The sequence below is a fragment of the Notechis scutatus genome, chromosome 1 (genome assembly GCF_049901735.1).
Source record: "Notechis scutatus isolate UNSWTSFEM ecotype Mainland chromosome 1, rNotScu1.2, whole genome shotgun sequence".
In the NCBI taxonomy this organism is placed as follows: Eukaryota; Metazoa; Chordata; class Lepidosauria; order Squamata; family Elapidae; genus Notechis; species Notechis scutatus.
In genome coordinates this window covers 267817809-267834110 of record NC_142009.1, presented here as the reverse complement: position 1 = coordinate 267834110, position 16302 = coordinate 267817809, and the positions used below count along the sequence as shown (strand labels likewise).

Below are 16302 nucleotides of genomic sequence, written 5' to 3'. Positions count from 1 at the left end.
CTTTGAAGAAGCTCACTTAGGATAGAAGAGTTCACAATTTATGCAATTCCAGCAAGTTATGGAGGAAGACAAGAAAAGCTGTACATTTTGATCTCAAGAAATGTTACTCAGCAAATTACCTCCTTTTACTTTCAAATAGTTGTTTTTTCAACCACAAGAGGTAGAAACATACTTTAGAATATATTTAAAGCCAAGATTGTATATATATAAATAGAATACTTTGACTAATACTATTTTTATGTTTTTGAAATCTATTGTTCTTTTCATTTTGCAGTTATGTGAAAAAGAAAGTATGGGTAATTCATTTAGTGACAGCCTCACAGCTGTTTTTCGACTGGTTTGTGGCCTTTTTTGGCCTCCCAGAGGCTTTGCAGGATGAATAATAGGCCCATTTAGTTACTTCCGGTATTACAGGAAGTTACAGAAAAATCAGTTGTGTGGCGCGCACATGCGCAGTGAAGTAAGTTTGCCTGCAGCTCGCATGCCGGCACAAATAGCTCTGTGTGCCACCTCTGGCATGAATGCCATAGGTTCGTCATCACGGCATTCGACATAGGAAAAATCATCTGGTTCTTAGCAGTTCTTAAAAGTTGGCAAAGCATATCAGCACAAACATCTCGTATCAACCGTTAAGCAGAGTAGTGGAGAGGTGATGATTTGGGCTTGTTTTGCATCCACAAGACTTGGGCACTTTGCAGTCATTGAGTCAACTATCAAAATACCAAATATACCGTATACCAAAGTACTCCAGAATCAAATGTGAGGCTATCTGTCCAATAGCTAAAGCTTGGCTGACACTGGATCATGCAACCGGACAATGATCAAGCTCACCAGCAAAGCTACAACCGATTGGCTGAAAAAGAAAAGAATCAAGGTGTTGCAATGGCCTAATCAAAGTTCAGACTTCAACCTGATTGAAATGCTGTGGCGGGACCTCAAGAGAGCTGTGCATAAACAAATGCCCACAAACCTCAATGAACTGAAGCAATGTTGTAAAGAAGAGTGAGCCAAAATTCTTCTAACAACGATGTGAGACTGATATTGCTGTTAAGGGTGGTTCTACAAGCTATTGAATCATAAGGGATACTTAGTTTTTCACACATCTTCTTCATCTGGGCTTGCTTTTTCTAAAATAACTGATGACATGGTGTAATATGCAATTGTGTTGTTGTTCATCTGAGGTAGTATTTACCTACTTTTCAGAACTGCTAAGGACCAGGTTATTTTTTACTATGTCCTGATGTGTAAAACAGTAGAACTCAAAGAGAATGTACTTTCTTTTTCACATGACTGTAGGTGTTCAGTATATCTTTTTTGTTTCAGAATAAACATGATTGGAAAAAAACACTCTAGTAAACATTAAATTTACTATTTTTAGTACCTTCAAATTGGTCACTGTTGTTCCAGTATTCTGCCTTTATAGAAGCAATAAATACTGGCTTAATGATATTTTTACAGATGTGATTCATTTATAATATTATCTGTATACGTTTAGTGGTTGCATGGAGTGTTTAAATTGAATTACTAGGAGCACCATTTTCCATGGTTCATCCAAATTCTTCCTAATAAACAATGACAACAGAAGTAAGGAATGTGCTAAATGAAGCAAAAAAAAAAAAAAAAGATATACCATCTGCAGCACTTTGAATAAACTTGCAAATAAACAAGCCTGAGCTCCAGATTTTCCTTAACCAATTCCCTAATCTCAAGAAAGGCACATATTTGTTCACTGAGATTGTGTTTATTGACAAAACTTGTTTACTGCCTTTTTCATAAGAGATTTAGAGTCCTTGTGTATTGTGCATTCACACATTCAACAAATTGAATTGCTGTTCGGTGTTGTGATTCTTCTTATGAAAATACTTCTCTATTACTCCATTAGCCATTCTGTGACATTATTTTTGTCCCGTCAGTTTCCAAATTCAGTCTGAAAAGAAATGAGAAATCCAAGGTTATTTAGCAGTTTGCTTACAAGCCGAGCATGTAAGCAGAGAATACAATAAAAACATGTTTATCTACAAATATTTACCACTATCCTGCAGAAAAACTGTGATCCAAATGAGTTTGTCCATTTATGGAAAAAAATTACCAGCTGAAAACTATGTACAATGGGATCTGCAGTCAATTCTTTTTATTTGAGGATTATATATTTACAAAAGTGCCTATTCACTAAATATATTTGTTACTATAAAATCAATAGGGTACCTGCAGCGCTTTCATTTGTGAATATGTAGAATGGTCAAAAAAAAAAAGTCATCCATCAGTTCCCAACTGAGGTTTCAGTTTTCGCAATGACTTTATACAACACAATTCTAGTTATAGTCCTCATTCAGTGATTGTTTGAAATGACCACAGAGTTGAATGGGAGGACTTATGACCATTCCTCATAGTTGCATCCATTCCAAGCAGTCACATGATTGTGATTTGGGCACTTAGCAATTGACTCGTTATTCTAATGGTTACAATGTCCCATGGTCACAAGATTACTATTTATGACCCTCATTGATGGCTTCCAACAAGTGAAGTCAATATGGGGAAGCTGGCAGGAGGTTGCAAGTGCTAATCACACGATCAGAGGATGCTGTTAGTGTGTGAAATTCTCCCATCCATAGCAACAGATACTGCTACTCTGTGACGTTATGCTTTACAACCACATTCATTTAGCAATGGAGTTGCCGGTCCCAATTTCCCTTATTAAGTGAGGGCTACGTGTACCATGAATAAGCATCCTCTGTATTTTGAAAAGTCTCAAATAATGGAAAAATAAACAGTCCTATCCACAAATTTACACCCTATATAAGTCAAGACAGAAAAGAAAACAAGAGGAAAGTTAAAGATTTGGGAGAGATTTTCAAAGAGGAAGTTTGAATGCATGGCTCAATGCATCTCTCCCCGACTCCATTACCACAGTAAGAGACTATCATGTTTACCGATCAGATCGTGAAAATCGTCGAGGAGGTGGTGTTGCTATATTCTATAAAAAATCCTTACATCTAAAAAATATCCAAGTTACCCAGGAGCTTGCCCTTCCTGAAACCATCATCTGTGAACTATCCTTAAATATCACAATTCGATTCTTACTATGTTACAGAGCACCTGATTATGACATCGAACATGTAAACAAGCTAAATACACTACTAACATGGGCTACATCCTGCCCATACCCTTTTATCTTTCTTGGAGATTTCAATCTACCTCATATCGACTGGACCCTAAATAATTGTACAACTGAAATCATACACACAACCTTCTACAATGCTATTACAAATCTAGGTCTTGAACAACTAGTAACCAACAACACTAGACTGAACAACTGCCTCGATCTCATCTTCTGCAATAGTTTGAATTTAATTTACGGAATACAAACCAAAGAACCCTTTTCCAGTAGTGACCACAATATGATTGACTTTTGCCTCAACATACGTCCATACAAAAATCACCACAATGATGTCATCCCTAATTGTAACTTCAAAAAGGCAACTATGATCTTATAGATAATGATCTCTCATCCCTCGATTGGCAATCTCTATTCACTGGATGCAATACTGTTGAAGACCATTACAACATATTTTTACTTGAAGTCAAAAGAGTCATCAAACTATATGTTCCAACAACAACTCCAAAAACAAAACAAAAAAGCAGATTACCCATATCAATAAGGAAACTTCAATCCAAAAAGAGATCACTCTGGCGGAAAAACAAATCTGGTCACGTTGCTAATTTCAAAAACCGATACAAAAATTTATGCCACCAGATAAAGACCGAATGCACCAATTACCACATTAAACAAGAGGAAAACCTTCTAAGCACCAATTCCACCCGTGCTTTTTACAATTTTGTAAACAACAAACTAAAAGACTCAAGGTCCATCCCTCCCTTGATAGGACCCGATGGTAAAGACTGCAGCGACGACACCATTAAAGCCAACATCTTTAACACATTCTTCGGCTCAGTGTTTGTAAACAGTAATGGATCATGCCCAATGTTTCCTAGCCGTACCACAGATAACAACAATGATCTAATACATATCGATTTTACAGTAGACAACGTTGAAAAAGCACTACGCAACCTAAAACCATCTCTATCTATTGGACCGGATGGAATATGTGCCTACTTCTTAAGAAAGCTATCCACTGCCATAGCCAAACCTCTAAGCATAATCTTTGAAAAATCTTTCAGGACCAGCTCCTTGCCCAACCTATGGTTACAAGCCACAGTCATCCCTATCTTCAAAAGGGAGACCCAAGCCTAGTTGAAAATTACAGACCAATCTCCTTATGCTGCGTCACCTGTAAAGTCATGGAATCAATTATTAATCAATCCATCATCCTCCATTTAGAGACAAACAACCTACTCTCCAATAAACAATTTGGTTTCAGAAAAAAACTATCCTGTAATCTGCAACTCTTACACTGCAAAAACATATGGACTACACAACTCGACCAGGGCAAAGCAATAGACGCAATCTACATAGACTTCTGCAAAGCCTTTGATTCAGTGGTACATGACAAACTACTCCTAAAAATAAAATCTTATGGTATCTCTGGACAACTGAATAACTGGATAGAAGCATTCCTGTCAAACAGACAACAAATGGTCAAAATTGGGAACGCCCTATCAAATCCAGTACCTGTCAATAGTGGTGTTCCCCAAGGCAGTGTTCTAGGACCAACTCTCTTCATAATCTACATAAACGACCTTTGCGATCATATCAAGAGCAATTGCGTTCTCTTCGCTGATGATGTAAAGCTGTTCAATACCACAGACAATACTACTACCCTACAAAAAGATCTAGACTATGTATCTGAATGGTCTAACATATGGCAACTTCAAATCTCAACAAATAAATGCTCTGTCTTACATATTGGTAAAAAAATCAGAAAATAAAATACAAGCTAAATAGTCAAGATCTTGTTGATGACCCAAGCTCTGTAAAGGACCTGGGAATACTCACCTCTAATGATCTAAGTGCTAGAGCCCACTGCAACTACATAGCCAAAAAGGCATTAAGAGTTGTTAACCTAATCCTCGTTGCTTTTTCTCTGGTAATATCTCACTACTAACCAGAGCATACAAAACATTTGCTAGACCAATACTCGAATACAGTTCATCAGTCTGGAATCCTTATCACGTATGTGATATCAACACAATTGAGAAAGTCCAGAAGTATTTCTCAAGAAGAGTTCTCCACTCTTCTACCCGTTGTAGAATACCTTATGCCACCAGACTCGAAATTCTAAAACTAGAAAACCTCGAATTACGCCGTCTTCGGTCCGACTTAAGCATGGTATATAAAATCATACATTGCAATGTCCTACCTGTCAATGAATACTTCAGCTTTAACCATAACAACACAAGAGCACACAACAGATACAAACTCAAAGTAAACCGCACCAAACTTGATTGCAGGAAATACGACTTCAGCAATAGAGTGGTCAATGTCTGGAATACTCTACCCGACTCTGTAGTCTCTTCCCCAAACCCCAAAAACTTTAACCTTAGACTGTCTACTATTGACCTCACCCCTTTCCTAAGAGGTCTGTAGGGGGCGTGCATAAGCGCACCAACGTGCCTACCGTCCCTGTCCTATTGTTTCTCTTATTCTTTTATTTTTCTTATATGTACCCATTTCATATATTCACAACTATGTATACACTTGTACTTATTATCTTGTAAACAATTGACAAATCAAATAAATAAAAATAAATAAATAGAAGTAGTAATATGGATGTCACAGAGCAGTGATTAACAGAGTAATGCAGGGGTGTCAAACTCAAGATGTGCAGGCCGGATCTGGCCTGTAGGATGCTTAGATCTGACCCATGCCCCCCCTGGAAACAGCAAAGGACTGGTCCACAGTGCCTGTGCCAGCAAAAACAGCTCAGGAGGGCCATGCGTGGCCCTCCCGGGCTCAGTTTTCAGCCGTGACAGCCTCCTGCAACCCTGTACCAGTGAAAACACAGCCCAGGGGCCACATGTGGCCACCCGAGCTCTGTTTTCGCTGGCAGAGGGCTACAGCAGCCCCCCCCCCCCAGGTTCCATTTTCACTGGCAGAGTGCTAGCAAAACAAACTAAAAACAAAACAAAAGAAGAAATGTTTTCTCTCTTGCATTTGAGCATTCAAGAAGCGACAGGAAAGGAGAAAGGGAAAGAGGAAAGAAAAAAGAAAGAAGAAAGAAGAAGGGAAAATGGGAAGAGAGCAAAGAAAGAAAAATAAGGAAAGAGGGGAAGGAGAAAAAAGGAGATTGAAGAGGGAAGGAAAAAGAAGAAAAGGAAGGAGATTATAATGAGAGTGAGGAAGACTCTGAGGCAAGTCCTGACTTAGCACTTGCCCAGAACAGGTTCCCCCGTTACGAGTGACATTGAGCTGGCCACGCCCACCCTGGCCAAACATACCCTGAGGTCAAACACAACCCTGATGTGCCCATTAATGAAATTTATTTATTTTATTTATTTATTTATTTGATTTGCCAATTGTTTACAAGATAATAAGTATAAATGTATACATAGTTGTGAATACATGAAATGGGTACATATAAGAAAAATAAAAGAATAAGAGAAACAATAGGACAGGGACGGTAGGCACGTTGGTGCGCTTTATGCACGCCCCCTACAGACCTCTTAGGAAAGGGGTGAGGTCAATAGTAGACAGTCTAAGGTTAAAGTTTTTGGGGTTTGGGGAAGAAACTACAGAGTCGGGTAGAGTATTCCAGACATTGACCACTCTATTGCTGAAGTCGTATTTCCTGCAATCAAGTTTGGTGCGGTTTACTTTGAGTTTGTATCTATTGTGTGCTCTTGTGTTGTTATGGTTGAAGCTGAAGTATTCATTGACAGGTAGGACATTGCAATGTATGATTTTATATACCATGCTTAAGTCAGACCGAAGACGGCGTAATTCAAGGTTTTCAAGTTCTAGAATTTCATGTCTGGTGGCATAAGGTATTCTACAACGAGTAGAGGAGTGGAGAACTCTTCTTGTGAAATATTTCTGGACTTTCTCAATTGTGCTAATATCAGATACGTAGTGTGGGTTCCAGACTGATGAACTGTATTCGAGTATTAGTCTAGCAAATGTTTTGTATGCTCTGGTTAGTAGTGTGATATTACCAGAGAAAAGCTACGTGGATTAGGTTAACAACTCTTAATGCCTTTTGGCTATGTAGTTGCAGTGGGCTCTAGCACTTAGATCATTAGAGGTGAGTATTCCAAGGTCCTTTACAGAGCTTGAGTCATCAACAAGATCTTGACTATTTAGCTTGTATTTTATTTTCTGATTTTTTTGCCAATATGTAAGACAGAGCATTTATTTGTTGAGATTTGAAGTTGCCATTTGTTTGACCACTCTGATACATAGTCAAGATCTTTTCGTAGGGTAGCAGTATTGTCTGTGGTATTGAACAGCTTTACATCATCAGCGAAGAGAACGCAATTGCTCTTAATATGATCACAGAGGTCGTTTATGTAGAGTATGAAGAGAGTTGGTCCTAGAACACTGCCTTGGGGAACACCACTATTGACAGGTACTGGATTTGATAGTACGCTCCCGATTTTGACCATTTGTTGTCTGTTTGACAGGAATGCTTCTATCCAGTTATTCAGTTGTCCAGAGATACCATAGGATTTTATTTTTAGGAGTAGTTTGTCGTGTACCACTGAATCAAAGGCTTTACAGAAGTCTATGTAGATTAGCTCTATTGCTTTGCCCTGGTCGAGTTGTGTCGTCCATATGTTTTTGCAGTGTAAGAGTTGCAGATTACAGGATAGTTTTTTCTGAAACCAAATTGTTTATTGGAGAGTAGGTTATTTGTCTCTAAGTGAAGGATGATGGATTGGTTAATAATTGATTCCATGACTTTACAGGTGACGCAGCATAAGGAGATTGGCCTGTAATTTTCAACTAGGCTTGGGTCTCCCTTTTTGAAGATGGGGATGACTGTGGCTTGTGACCATAGGTTAGGCAAGGAGCTGGTTCTGAAAGATTTTTCAAAGATTATGCTTAGAGGTTTGGCTATGGCAGTGGATAGCTTTCTTAAGAAGTAGGCACATATTCCATCCGGTCCAATAGATAGAGATGGTTTTAGGTTGCGTAGTGCTTTTTCAACATTGTCTTCTGTGAAATCGATATGTATTAGATCATTGTTGTTATCTGTGGTATGGCTAGGAAATACTGGGCATGATCCATTGCTGTTTACAAATACTGAGCCGAAGAATGTGTTAAAGATGTTGGCTTTAATGGTGTCGTCGCTGCAGTCTTTACCATCAGGTCCTATCAAGGGAGGGATGGACCTTGAGTCTTTAGTTTGTTGTTTACAAAATTGTAAAAAGCACGGGTGGAATTGGTGCTTAGAAGGTTTTCCTCTTGTTTAATGTGATAATTGGTGCATTCGGTCTTTATCTGGTGGCATAAATTTTTGTATCGGTTTTTGAAATTGGCAACGTGACCAGATTTGTTTTTCTGCCAGAGTGATCTCTTTTTGGATTGAAGTTTCCTTATTGATATGGGTAATCTGCTTTTTTGTTTTGTTTTGGGAGTTGTTGTTGGTACATATAGTTTGATGACTCTTTTGACTTCAAGTAAAAATATGTTGTAATGGTCTTCAACAGTATTGCATCCAGTGAATAGAGATTGCCAATCAAGGGATGAGAGATCGTTGTGTATAAGATCATAGTTGCCTTTTTGAAGTTACAATTGGGAATTACATCATTGTGGTGATTTTTGTGTGGACGTATGTTGAGACAAAAGTCAATCATATTGTGGTCGCTACTGGAAAAGGGTTCTTTAGTTTGTATTCCGTAAATTAAATTCAAACTATTGCAGAAGATGAGATCAAGGCAGTTGTTTAGTCTAGTGTTGTTGGTTACTAGTTGTTCCAGTCCCAGATTTGTAGTAGCATTGTAGAAGGTTGTGTGTATGATTTCAGTTGTACAATCATTTAGGGTCCAGTCAATAATTGAGTCAAATTGAGTTTGACACCCCTGGTCTAATGCAACTAAGAAGTTATATATTGGAAATCTGAAAAGTAGGAGATAAGAAAGAAAACGAGCTAAATAAGGAGCCTAATGGTGAAGACAGTTTCTGAAGACAATTATGAAGAATGTGCAATGAGAAACATAATTGGGCAAAAACCAGAAAAGCAAGACATGAATTAATAAGTACGACAATATTCAATCCTTGCAGTAGAGGGCAATAAAACCACAGCAATTTTGCCATGATGAGCACGTCAAGGATTTTTGGCTGCTAAAAGTGTACAGTCATTGAAAACATTCCAAAATCTCAGGGAGAAGGAGCCATGAAAGGATTCCCAAGGAGAAAAATTAATATTTATTCTAAATTATATCTAGGATAGTATCATTTCCCCTTCCCATTTTAAAAAGGAAAACAAGAAAGAAAAGAAAATGTGACTGCCTAGAAAGATTTAAAAAGGAGGGAAAATAACAAGAATGCTTAAAAATGAAAGAACAGAAAGGCTATCATATGCATTCTTCAAAAATATTTGTAGAATATCTTTGTCAAATCACTGATTCTCTGTCCAATTTATGCATGTAATATCACTAAGTATAAAACGAAGTAAGCTCCATTTGAACCCCTTTGATATCCTTAGAGGAAGGCAATATTTACATGTTCTGAATGAATGCTTTATTTGGCAATCAAAAGGTAAAGACTACGCTGCTAGTATATAATCATATTTCTACTTCAAGAAAGGAAAATCAGAAATTAACTCTCAACAGAAATATATTAGTATCAAAGAACCAAATTTGAAACAGAGGTGCCTCCTGCAGACTCCTTTTAAGTCCCTTGTTCAGGTCTCTAACAGATATTTTTAAACAAAAGGAATCACCTAAAGCAGAGGTGGGGTACTATGGCCCCTTTGATTCATGAACTTCATCTCCCAGAATTCCTGAGCCAATGTTTCTTAAAGTGAGGTTCAAGGACCCGTAAGAGTCTCCCAAGATCCTCTCAAGGGTCCATGAAATCAAAATTATTTGCCAGCCTATGTTACAATACACTACTAAAATCCCATCAAACAATTATGGGAAGCAGTGGCAGCAGCATTCAATTTTTAATTAAAAATATGTAAATATTCAGAAACATAACCCATACAAACAAAAGCCCTTTTATGGTCATCCATAATCTTTAAAAATGGGAAGAGGTCTTGAAAGGATAACCTTAAGAAAGCTTAAGAAAGAAAATGACCTAATTAAAGGTTTGTCTCAGTGTTCATGCTATTATTAAAAAGACAACAGAGCCTCTCTTTGAGGAAGTGGTATAGAAATATGAAATACAAATAAATAAACTTATTGTTTTAATGATGAAAGTGGCTATAACTGACATTTTCAAAATAAGATACTATATAATAAAAATTAAATAATAAAATTTCTGATCATTATTAAAAATCCTCATCCCAATTAGGCTAGTAGACTAAAAGAAAAAGAATATCAGCTGAATCAACGAACCTATAACTATGTGTCTATTTTTTAAATAATAATTGCAATTAAGGAAACACAAAACAAAAACTTTCAAATGCTAATAGCAGAAGTCATATTTTTCAATATTTTATATGGAACACATTCAGATGTTGGGTAATCTGAAAAAACACAATCGTTCCACAGATTTTCCCTATATATTTTCCATATTCTTTATAGGGTCTAAAATAGAACAGTCACAACTATTCCTGTGCAAGTTTTCAACAGGAATAAAAATATTGACTCTAAATGTTGCAAATAAACAAAGATCAATATGAAAGACCTTTGCTCTGATTATTTTGTGCTTCAGACTGTTCATAAAACTGTCACTTTTAAGTTTTTAGAAAAATGAAACAGAAGTATTTCTTCCTGACAAGCAATTCTGATTGCGCAGGTCATAAATGTGCTAAGAAAAAAAACAACAACTTTAGACTCAATATTTAATAGTGGGAAAATAATCCTGCAAATTTCCAAAAACCCTATATTGTAACCCCGAGAATAAATCTAATGCAAAGGTAGCAGCAACCTGTGGACTAAGTGAGACTTTTCTCTTCCAGCTTCATTTTGTAGTTCCCATGCTGCTGAATTTCTGCAGAAAAATGCAAAACTTGAAAGGATAATTTAATTAAGCCCAAACCAGAGCCATTAAATTCTGTTTATGAAGTAATATTTTCTCTCAAAGCAACATTCCAGAAACTAGAGAAACAGGCTCAAAATTTTACCTTCCTCCTCAATCCTTTGGGCTGTCCCTTTTATATCTTTACACTGTTGTCCCAAAGCAGTAAAGGAACAGAGATCCAAATTATTTGTCTGGGTTTTTGCACATCCCAAATATCTAACATTCCCAGAATAATAGCTGTAAGGGGCCTTGGAGGTGTTCTAGTCCAACCCCTGTTCAGGCTTCTGTGATGGAGTTCAAAGACCAGTCATTGTGCAGGGTGCCAAGATGTCTAACTGCCCAGGCAGAGTTTATTACATTTTATAGGGTTTTTACAAGAAGACAAAGGCAACAGAGAAACAGCATTTGGATTGGTGAAAACCATCAACCAATCCTTAAGAATAATGGTGATGTTAGTAAGGTGAGATCATGTACAAGTCTGGGACTTTCCAACCCAAGATAGTAGGGAATGAGATCATGCAAAGAGGCCCCTGTATTAGACACCGCAGTGTGCTGCTTCCGCCATCCACAGGATCTCTATTGCTACTACACTTCTGTAGCTACTCACTTGCAAAAGTTCTTGTTGTGGGTTCTTTGATACCTGATGTACCACCATCCTTGGCCTTTTGTAGAGCTCTTCACTGTTTTCTTCCCCAGCATAACATTTCCATTTTGGAGAAGTACAGTGGGATTGCCTTAATGCTGTAAAAAGGCAAAGAGAAGAGATGCCATTAGATCTCTCCTCATCTTCTAGAATCTCAAAAGTTGTCATTTAGGCTTTTAAGTGTTTACCATGCTAGATAGAAGGTACATATGGGAAAATGCAAGATAAAAAGTTTTAATTGTAGATTTCTGTTTACCATTTTGCTTCAGAGTTTCTCACTGAAGGTAGTACAATGTGATTTTACTTTCATTTTTAAGCAACTATTAGAATGCACAAATCATTCCAAGAGGTTTACTGAAGCTATATTAAAAATGAAAGGGTCTAATGCCACCGCAAAGTTGCATAATTTGTGGAAACCACTTGCTCACTTGTATTGTTGCAACCTCCATGGGCTGAAGAAAGGTCTGTGGTTATATTACTGAAGTCCTCTATACAGGATGGGACAGAGGCCAATAAACCTGGAAGACAATGACATCTCTATTAAAGAGCAGGCCTACATTTTCATTGCATCTTTAAGTACATTCACATATACACACATGAATGAAAGGGAAAATGTATAGCTCAGGGTTGAACTGTGGGGTCCTTGATGCTCTCTAAGCTTAGTTGCTTTCTTGTAAATGTTTCATTACCAAACTAGACAACATCATAAGTGCTAACAGGGAGTGGGATTTATTCTCATTTTATATCAGCTTACTCTGTCAGTATTGATGGGAGTCTCGGTCTTAGTAGTTACTTGATTAGGCTGCTTTTTACTGTTAATTTTTTATCTGAGTTGGTAGATTCTTGATTGGGCATTGTTATTTCTTGATTGTTGATCCAGTGTTAATCTTGGTGTTAATCTCTGCTCATTTGAGTGTTGGTATCAAATGAGAGCAAATCCACTCCCTTTTAGCACTAGTGATGTTACCTAGTTGTGTGTGTGTGTATTTGTATGTATGTATGTTTGTATGTATGCATGTATGTATGTATGCATGTGTGTATGTGTCCCAGAGCTGATGAGACATGAGCAACATACAAATGTAATACATTATTACAAAATATCAAATATACATACATAGGCCTCTGTAGCGTGAGAGCTGCTGATAAATCTGCTTCATGCGTTCAATGTTTAGTTGACTGGTCTCTGCATAGTTCACTATGGGTTTGGGATAGTTTACCCCAATTATACATTTTGCTGCCTTCTGAACTGACTCAGGGGCATTCCAGGGCTCGTAGATGTAGCGTGATGGAAAACCTTTCAATTGGGGTAGATACCGCCTATAGAATAAATCAATAAGGATTATTGTTAATTATTGTAAATAATTTATATAAGTCGCCAGCTAGCCCAATTACGTAAAAAGATGAGCTTGCATTCTTATTTAAAAGATGTTTTACTCTACTTATGCAAGACACCGTCTGTTTGTGAACTGATAATCAAAAACTCTGCTACAAAAGGGGAAAAAAGGGGATAACGCGAAAAGGAAGAGCAAATATTCATTTTGGCTTTAGTGTGACAAAAGCCGTGGTGACCTCAGCCCTTATGCTCACCTAATGTAGTCACCGCTGGGATCTGTACGACGCCCAAACCCAACAGGACAGTAGCAGTGAAAAAACTGCTGGAAGAAAGCACTGCAGGAAAGCCACATCCAGCTACCTGCATTTACACTGAAATCTGCATCCAGAAGCAGCTCATCAAATACCTGTGGAAAGGGAAAGAGAGAAAATGTGAGGGAAGACTTTCACGGTAAGCCTGAGTGGTCAGAATCAAGGACTCTGTTCAGTGGCTGGTACAATTTTGATGTGAGGGAAAGAAACAGATTTTTAGACGGTGGACGTATCATGTTTGCTGTTGATCTTATGTCAACTGTTTTGCAAGCCTTGTTAGCTGTACACAGTTCTGATCTTAGTGAATCTGATCCTGGAGAATGAATGCAATTAACTGCTGTGTATTTTATTTTGTATATTTTATTTTTATATTACTCTCCTTCCAATGAAGCCAAGAGCAATGTATACCATGTTGAAGTATTAACATTCATTTTCCATAACATACCTTGATAAAAACAATCTGTGTTAAACCAACCTCCATAAAATAATAAAACATTATTATTATTATTATTTTAAAACAAGTTTTATTTTCAAGACAAACAATACATAAATACACATAAAAAAGCATAAAAAATCTCTTTTCTGAAAGTTGCTTAATCCCAGGTTAAAACTCTTGGTACAGACACAAGTTCAGTTTCATATTCATTTTACATACCATTTCATATCTTATTAACATTTTCAATTTTCTATATAACTTCTCCTCTCCTTTAAATTTTCTCAATTTTATTTTATTTTTTTCCCTCCTCTCAGTTCATATCCTAATATTTATTATTCTTTGTCTGTTCTATTCCAGCTAATCATTTATTTTTCTTCTTTAAAAAAAAGAAGAAATACTTCTCCTGTACACTATATGGAGATGATGCCTTTATCTTTTCCCCTTATATTTATAGTACCTAATATAAAATACATAACATACATTGGGATTCTGTCTGGTACATTCTAAAATTATACTATATTATCAAAAATAATACAAATCTATTCATTAATATTGATATTCATTCATATCTTAGACGTTTAACTCATTACTTTTCAATTAAATCCCATACTTTTATGAGAGCCCTATTTTCCATAATTATCCTCCCCCCCACATCACATATTATAGCTCAATATTTCATTGAAATGTTCCTCCTTCTTCTACTTCAAATCTCATTTCACAATTTTTTTTGCTAGTATACCATGTTCTAATCATTAATTTTAACAATCATTTATATCTTAAATATTTTATCCATTTCAATTGAATATTATGCCTTTGTGGGAACACTTATGCTTTCCACAATTATTACCCCCAACATCACAATCTTGAATCATATTTCATTACAGTACTCTCTTTTTCTTAACAAAAATTTCACTTATTTATGTTAGATATTTTATCACATTTCAAGCTACATATTATTTCTAATTTTCTATAATTACTTCTAAATACAGATATAAAAATGCAATCTTATGTACCTTTCTAGAATCCCATTAACAATAAGATCTATCCATTATCTCTGAAAAACTTTTGCTTCTTAATATCCTGCTCCCCACCATTAGAGCTTCTCATCCCTTCCTTTCTCCCTTGCTTCTTCTTCTCCTTGTCCTCTTTAACCCCTTGTCTCTCCACCTCCCTTTTATTCTGCTTTCCCCCTTTCTGTTGTTTCTTAACATAATGTCCCTTTTTCACCTTATTCTTCTCTTTTTGGGCAGTTTTTTCAGATCTTAAAGACCTCTTTTCCTTTTTCTCTTGCTTTTTCCCGTCTCCAATCAAAGTCCTTTTTTCATCAAAGATGTCCCCATCATCCTCATTCTGCTTCGCATAAATATAAACCGCCATTTCTAAGTATTGAAAAATAGTGCCAAGTCCATCTTCCCCTCCTTGTTTTTCTCTTGCATATTTTTGATATATAAGTTCCAATCCATCCACAGGTGATGCCATTGTATAGAGAAAAAGTTTTTCCAAACAACCACCCAGATGATTTAATCAGAAATAATTTCCAAAGGTTCCAAAATCCCCAAACAATCCAAACAGACTGTTTCTTTTAAATACCTTCTTCTTCTTCACTTTTTCTTTCTGAGGTTAAAGTAATCACAAATCCTTTTCAAATATATTTTTGGAAGTTTTAAAACTCTTTGCAATTCTAGGCAATCTTCTCCTTATTTTCAAATTTTGCTCTGATTTTTTTTTCACTCTCCCTTCCCACTCACAGCCAAAAAGATTCCCCCCGCTGTCACTTTAGGAAGGAGAGTAGAACAAAGAAAAAAAAAACTTTCCCTTTAGGGTATTCGCAGCTTGTGGCTCTCACAAGGAACAATATATCCTTAACAGCTTTCAAGGTTCCAAATCACTTTCTCCCGTCTTGTCCCGGTTAAAAGCACCTTTCACTTTCTCCAGCTTTCTCCCTCCTGCACTTGCTTACCTGGCTGCAGCTTTCTTCGTGGCGGCCATTACTGACCGCCGTTCCTCCGCCTCGGGAAAAGGGAGTTTAGCCGGCTGGGGAGGGGTTTGCGGCACCCCAAACCCCTTGCCGGATCCCCTATCTTCAGCTGCCTCTACGGGCAGCTATATCCCCCAGATCCAAATGGATCGGGGAACCTTAGCGCAAACGCAGCAGGGATCGCGCGATCGCAAATCCCTGCCGCCGCCGAAGGCTAGCAAACCGGAAGACCAAAATAATAAAACATTATTTAGATTCAAGACAAAAAACAAACAAACCAGTCTGATCTTGGGGCAGTTGTTACCTTGCAAACACATATTGAAATGATATTTTGAATAGGAGAGAGGAGAGGTGAACAAAGAAGTCTTTAAATGACAGAATTTAGGCAACCAAATTTGCCTCAGGAGAAAAATCCATAATTGAGGTGCCACTATCACTGAGGCCATGGTTCTATCCACCATTCTGCAAGGTAGGCCCACTTTTCCTGCTGATCTCCCAGGAGTTGGGAAGCAGGC

At 37.2% G+C, this 16302-nt stretch overlaps 1 protein-coding gene across 3 annotated transcripts in view; it reads right to left on the bottom strand.

Moving 5' to 3' along the window:
• Positions 1 to 1721: 1721 nt before the first annotated feature.
• Positions 1722 to 16302, bottom strand: part of CRY2 (cryptochrome circadian regulator 2) — a 45516-nt gene continuing 30935 nt past the window's right edge. For all 3 annotated transcript variants that reach the window (XM_026671273.2, XM_087951289.1, XM_087951287.1), the window contains 5 exons: positions 13317 to 13468; positions 12844 to 13046; positions 12158 to 12247; positions 11694 to 11827; positions 1722 to 1927 (listed from right to left, as the gene is read on the bottom strand). In XM_026671273.2, the coding sequence (XP_026527058.2) occupies positions 1910 to 1927; positions 11694 to 11827; positions 12158 to 12247; positions 12844 to 13046; positions 13317 to 13468 (597 nt within the window). In that variant the 3' untranslated portion in view covers positions 1722 to 1909. The remainder of the gene's footprint in view (positions 1928 to 11693; positions 11828 to 12157; positions 12248 to 12843; positions 13047 to 13316; positions 13469 to 16302) is intronic.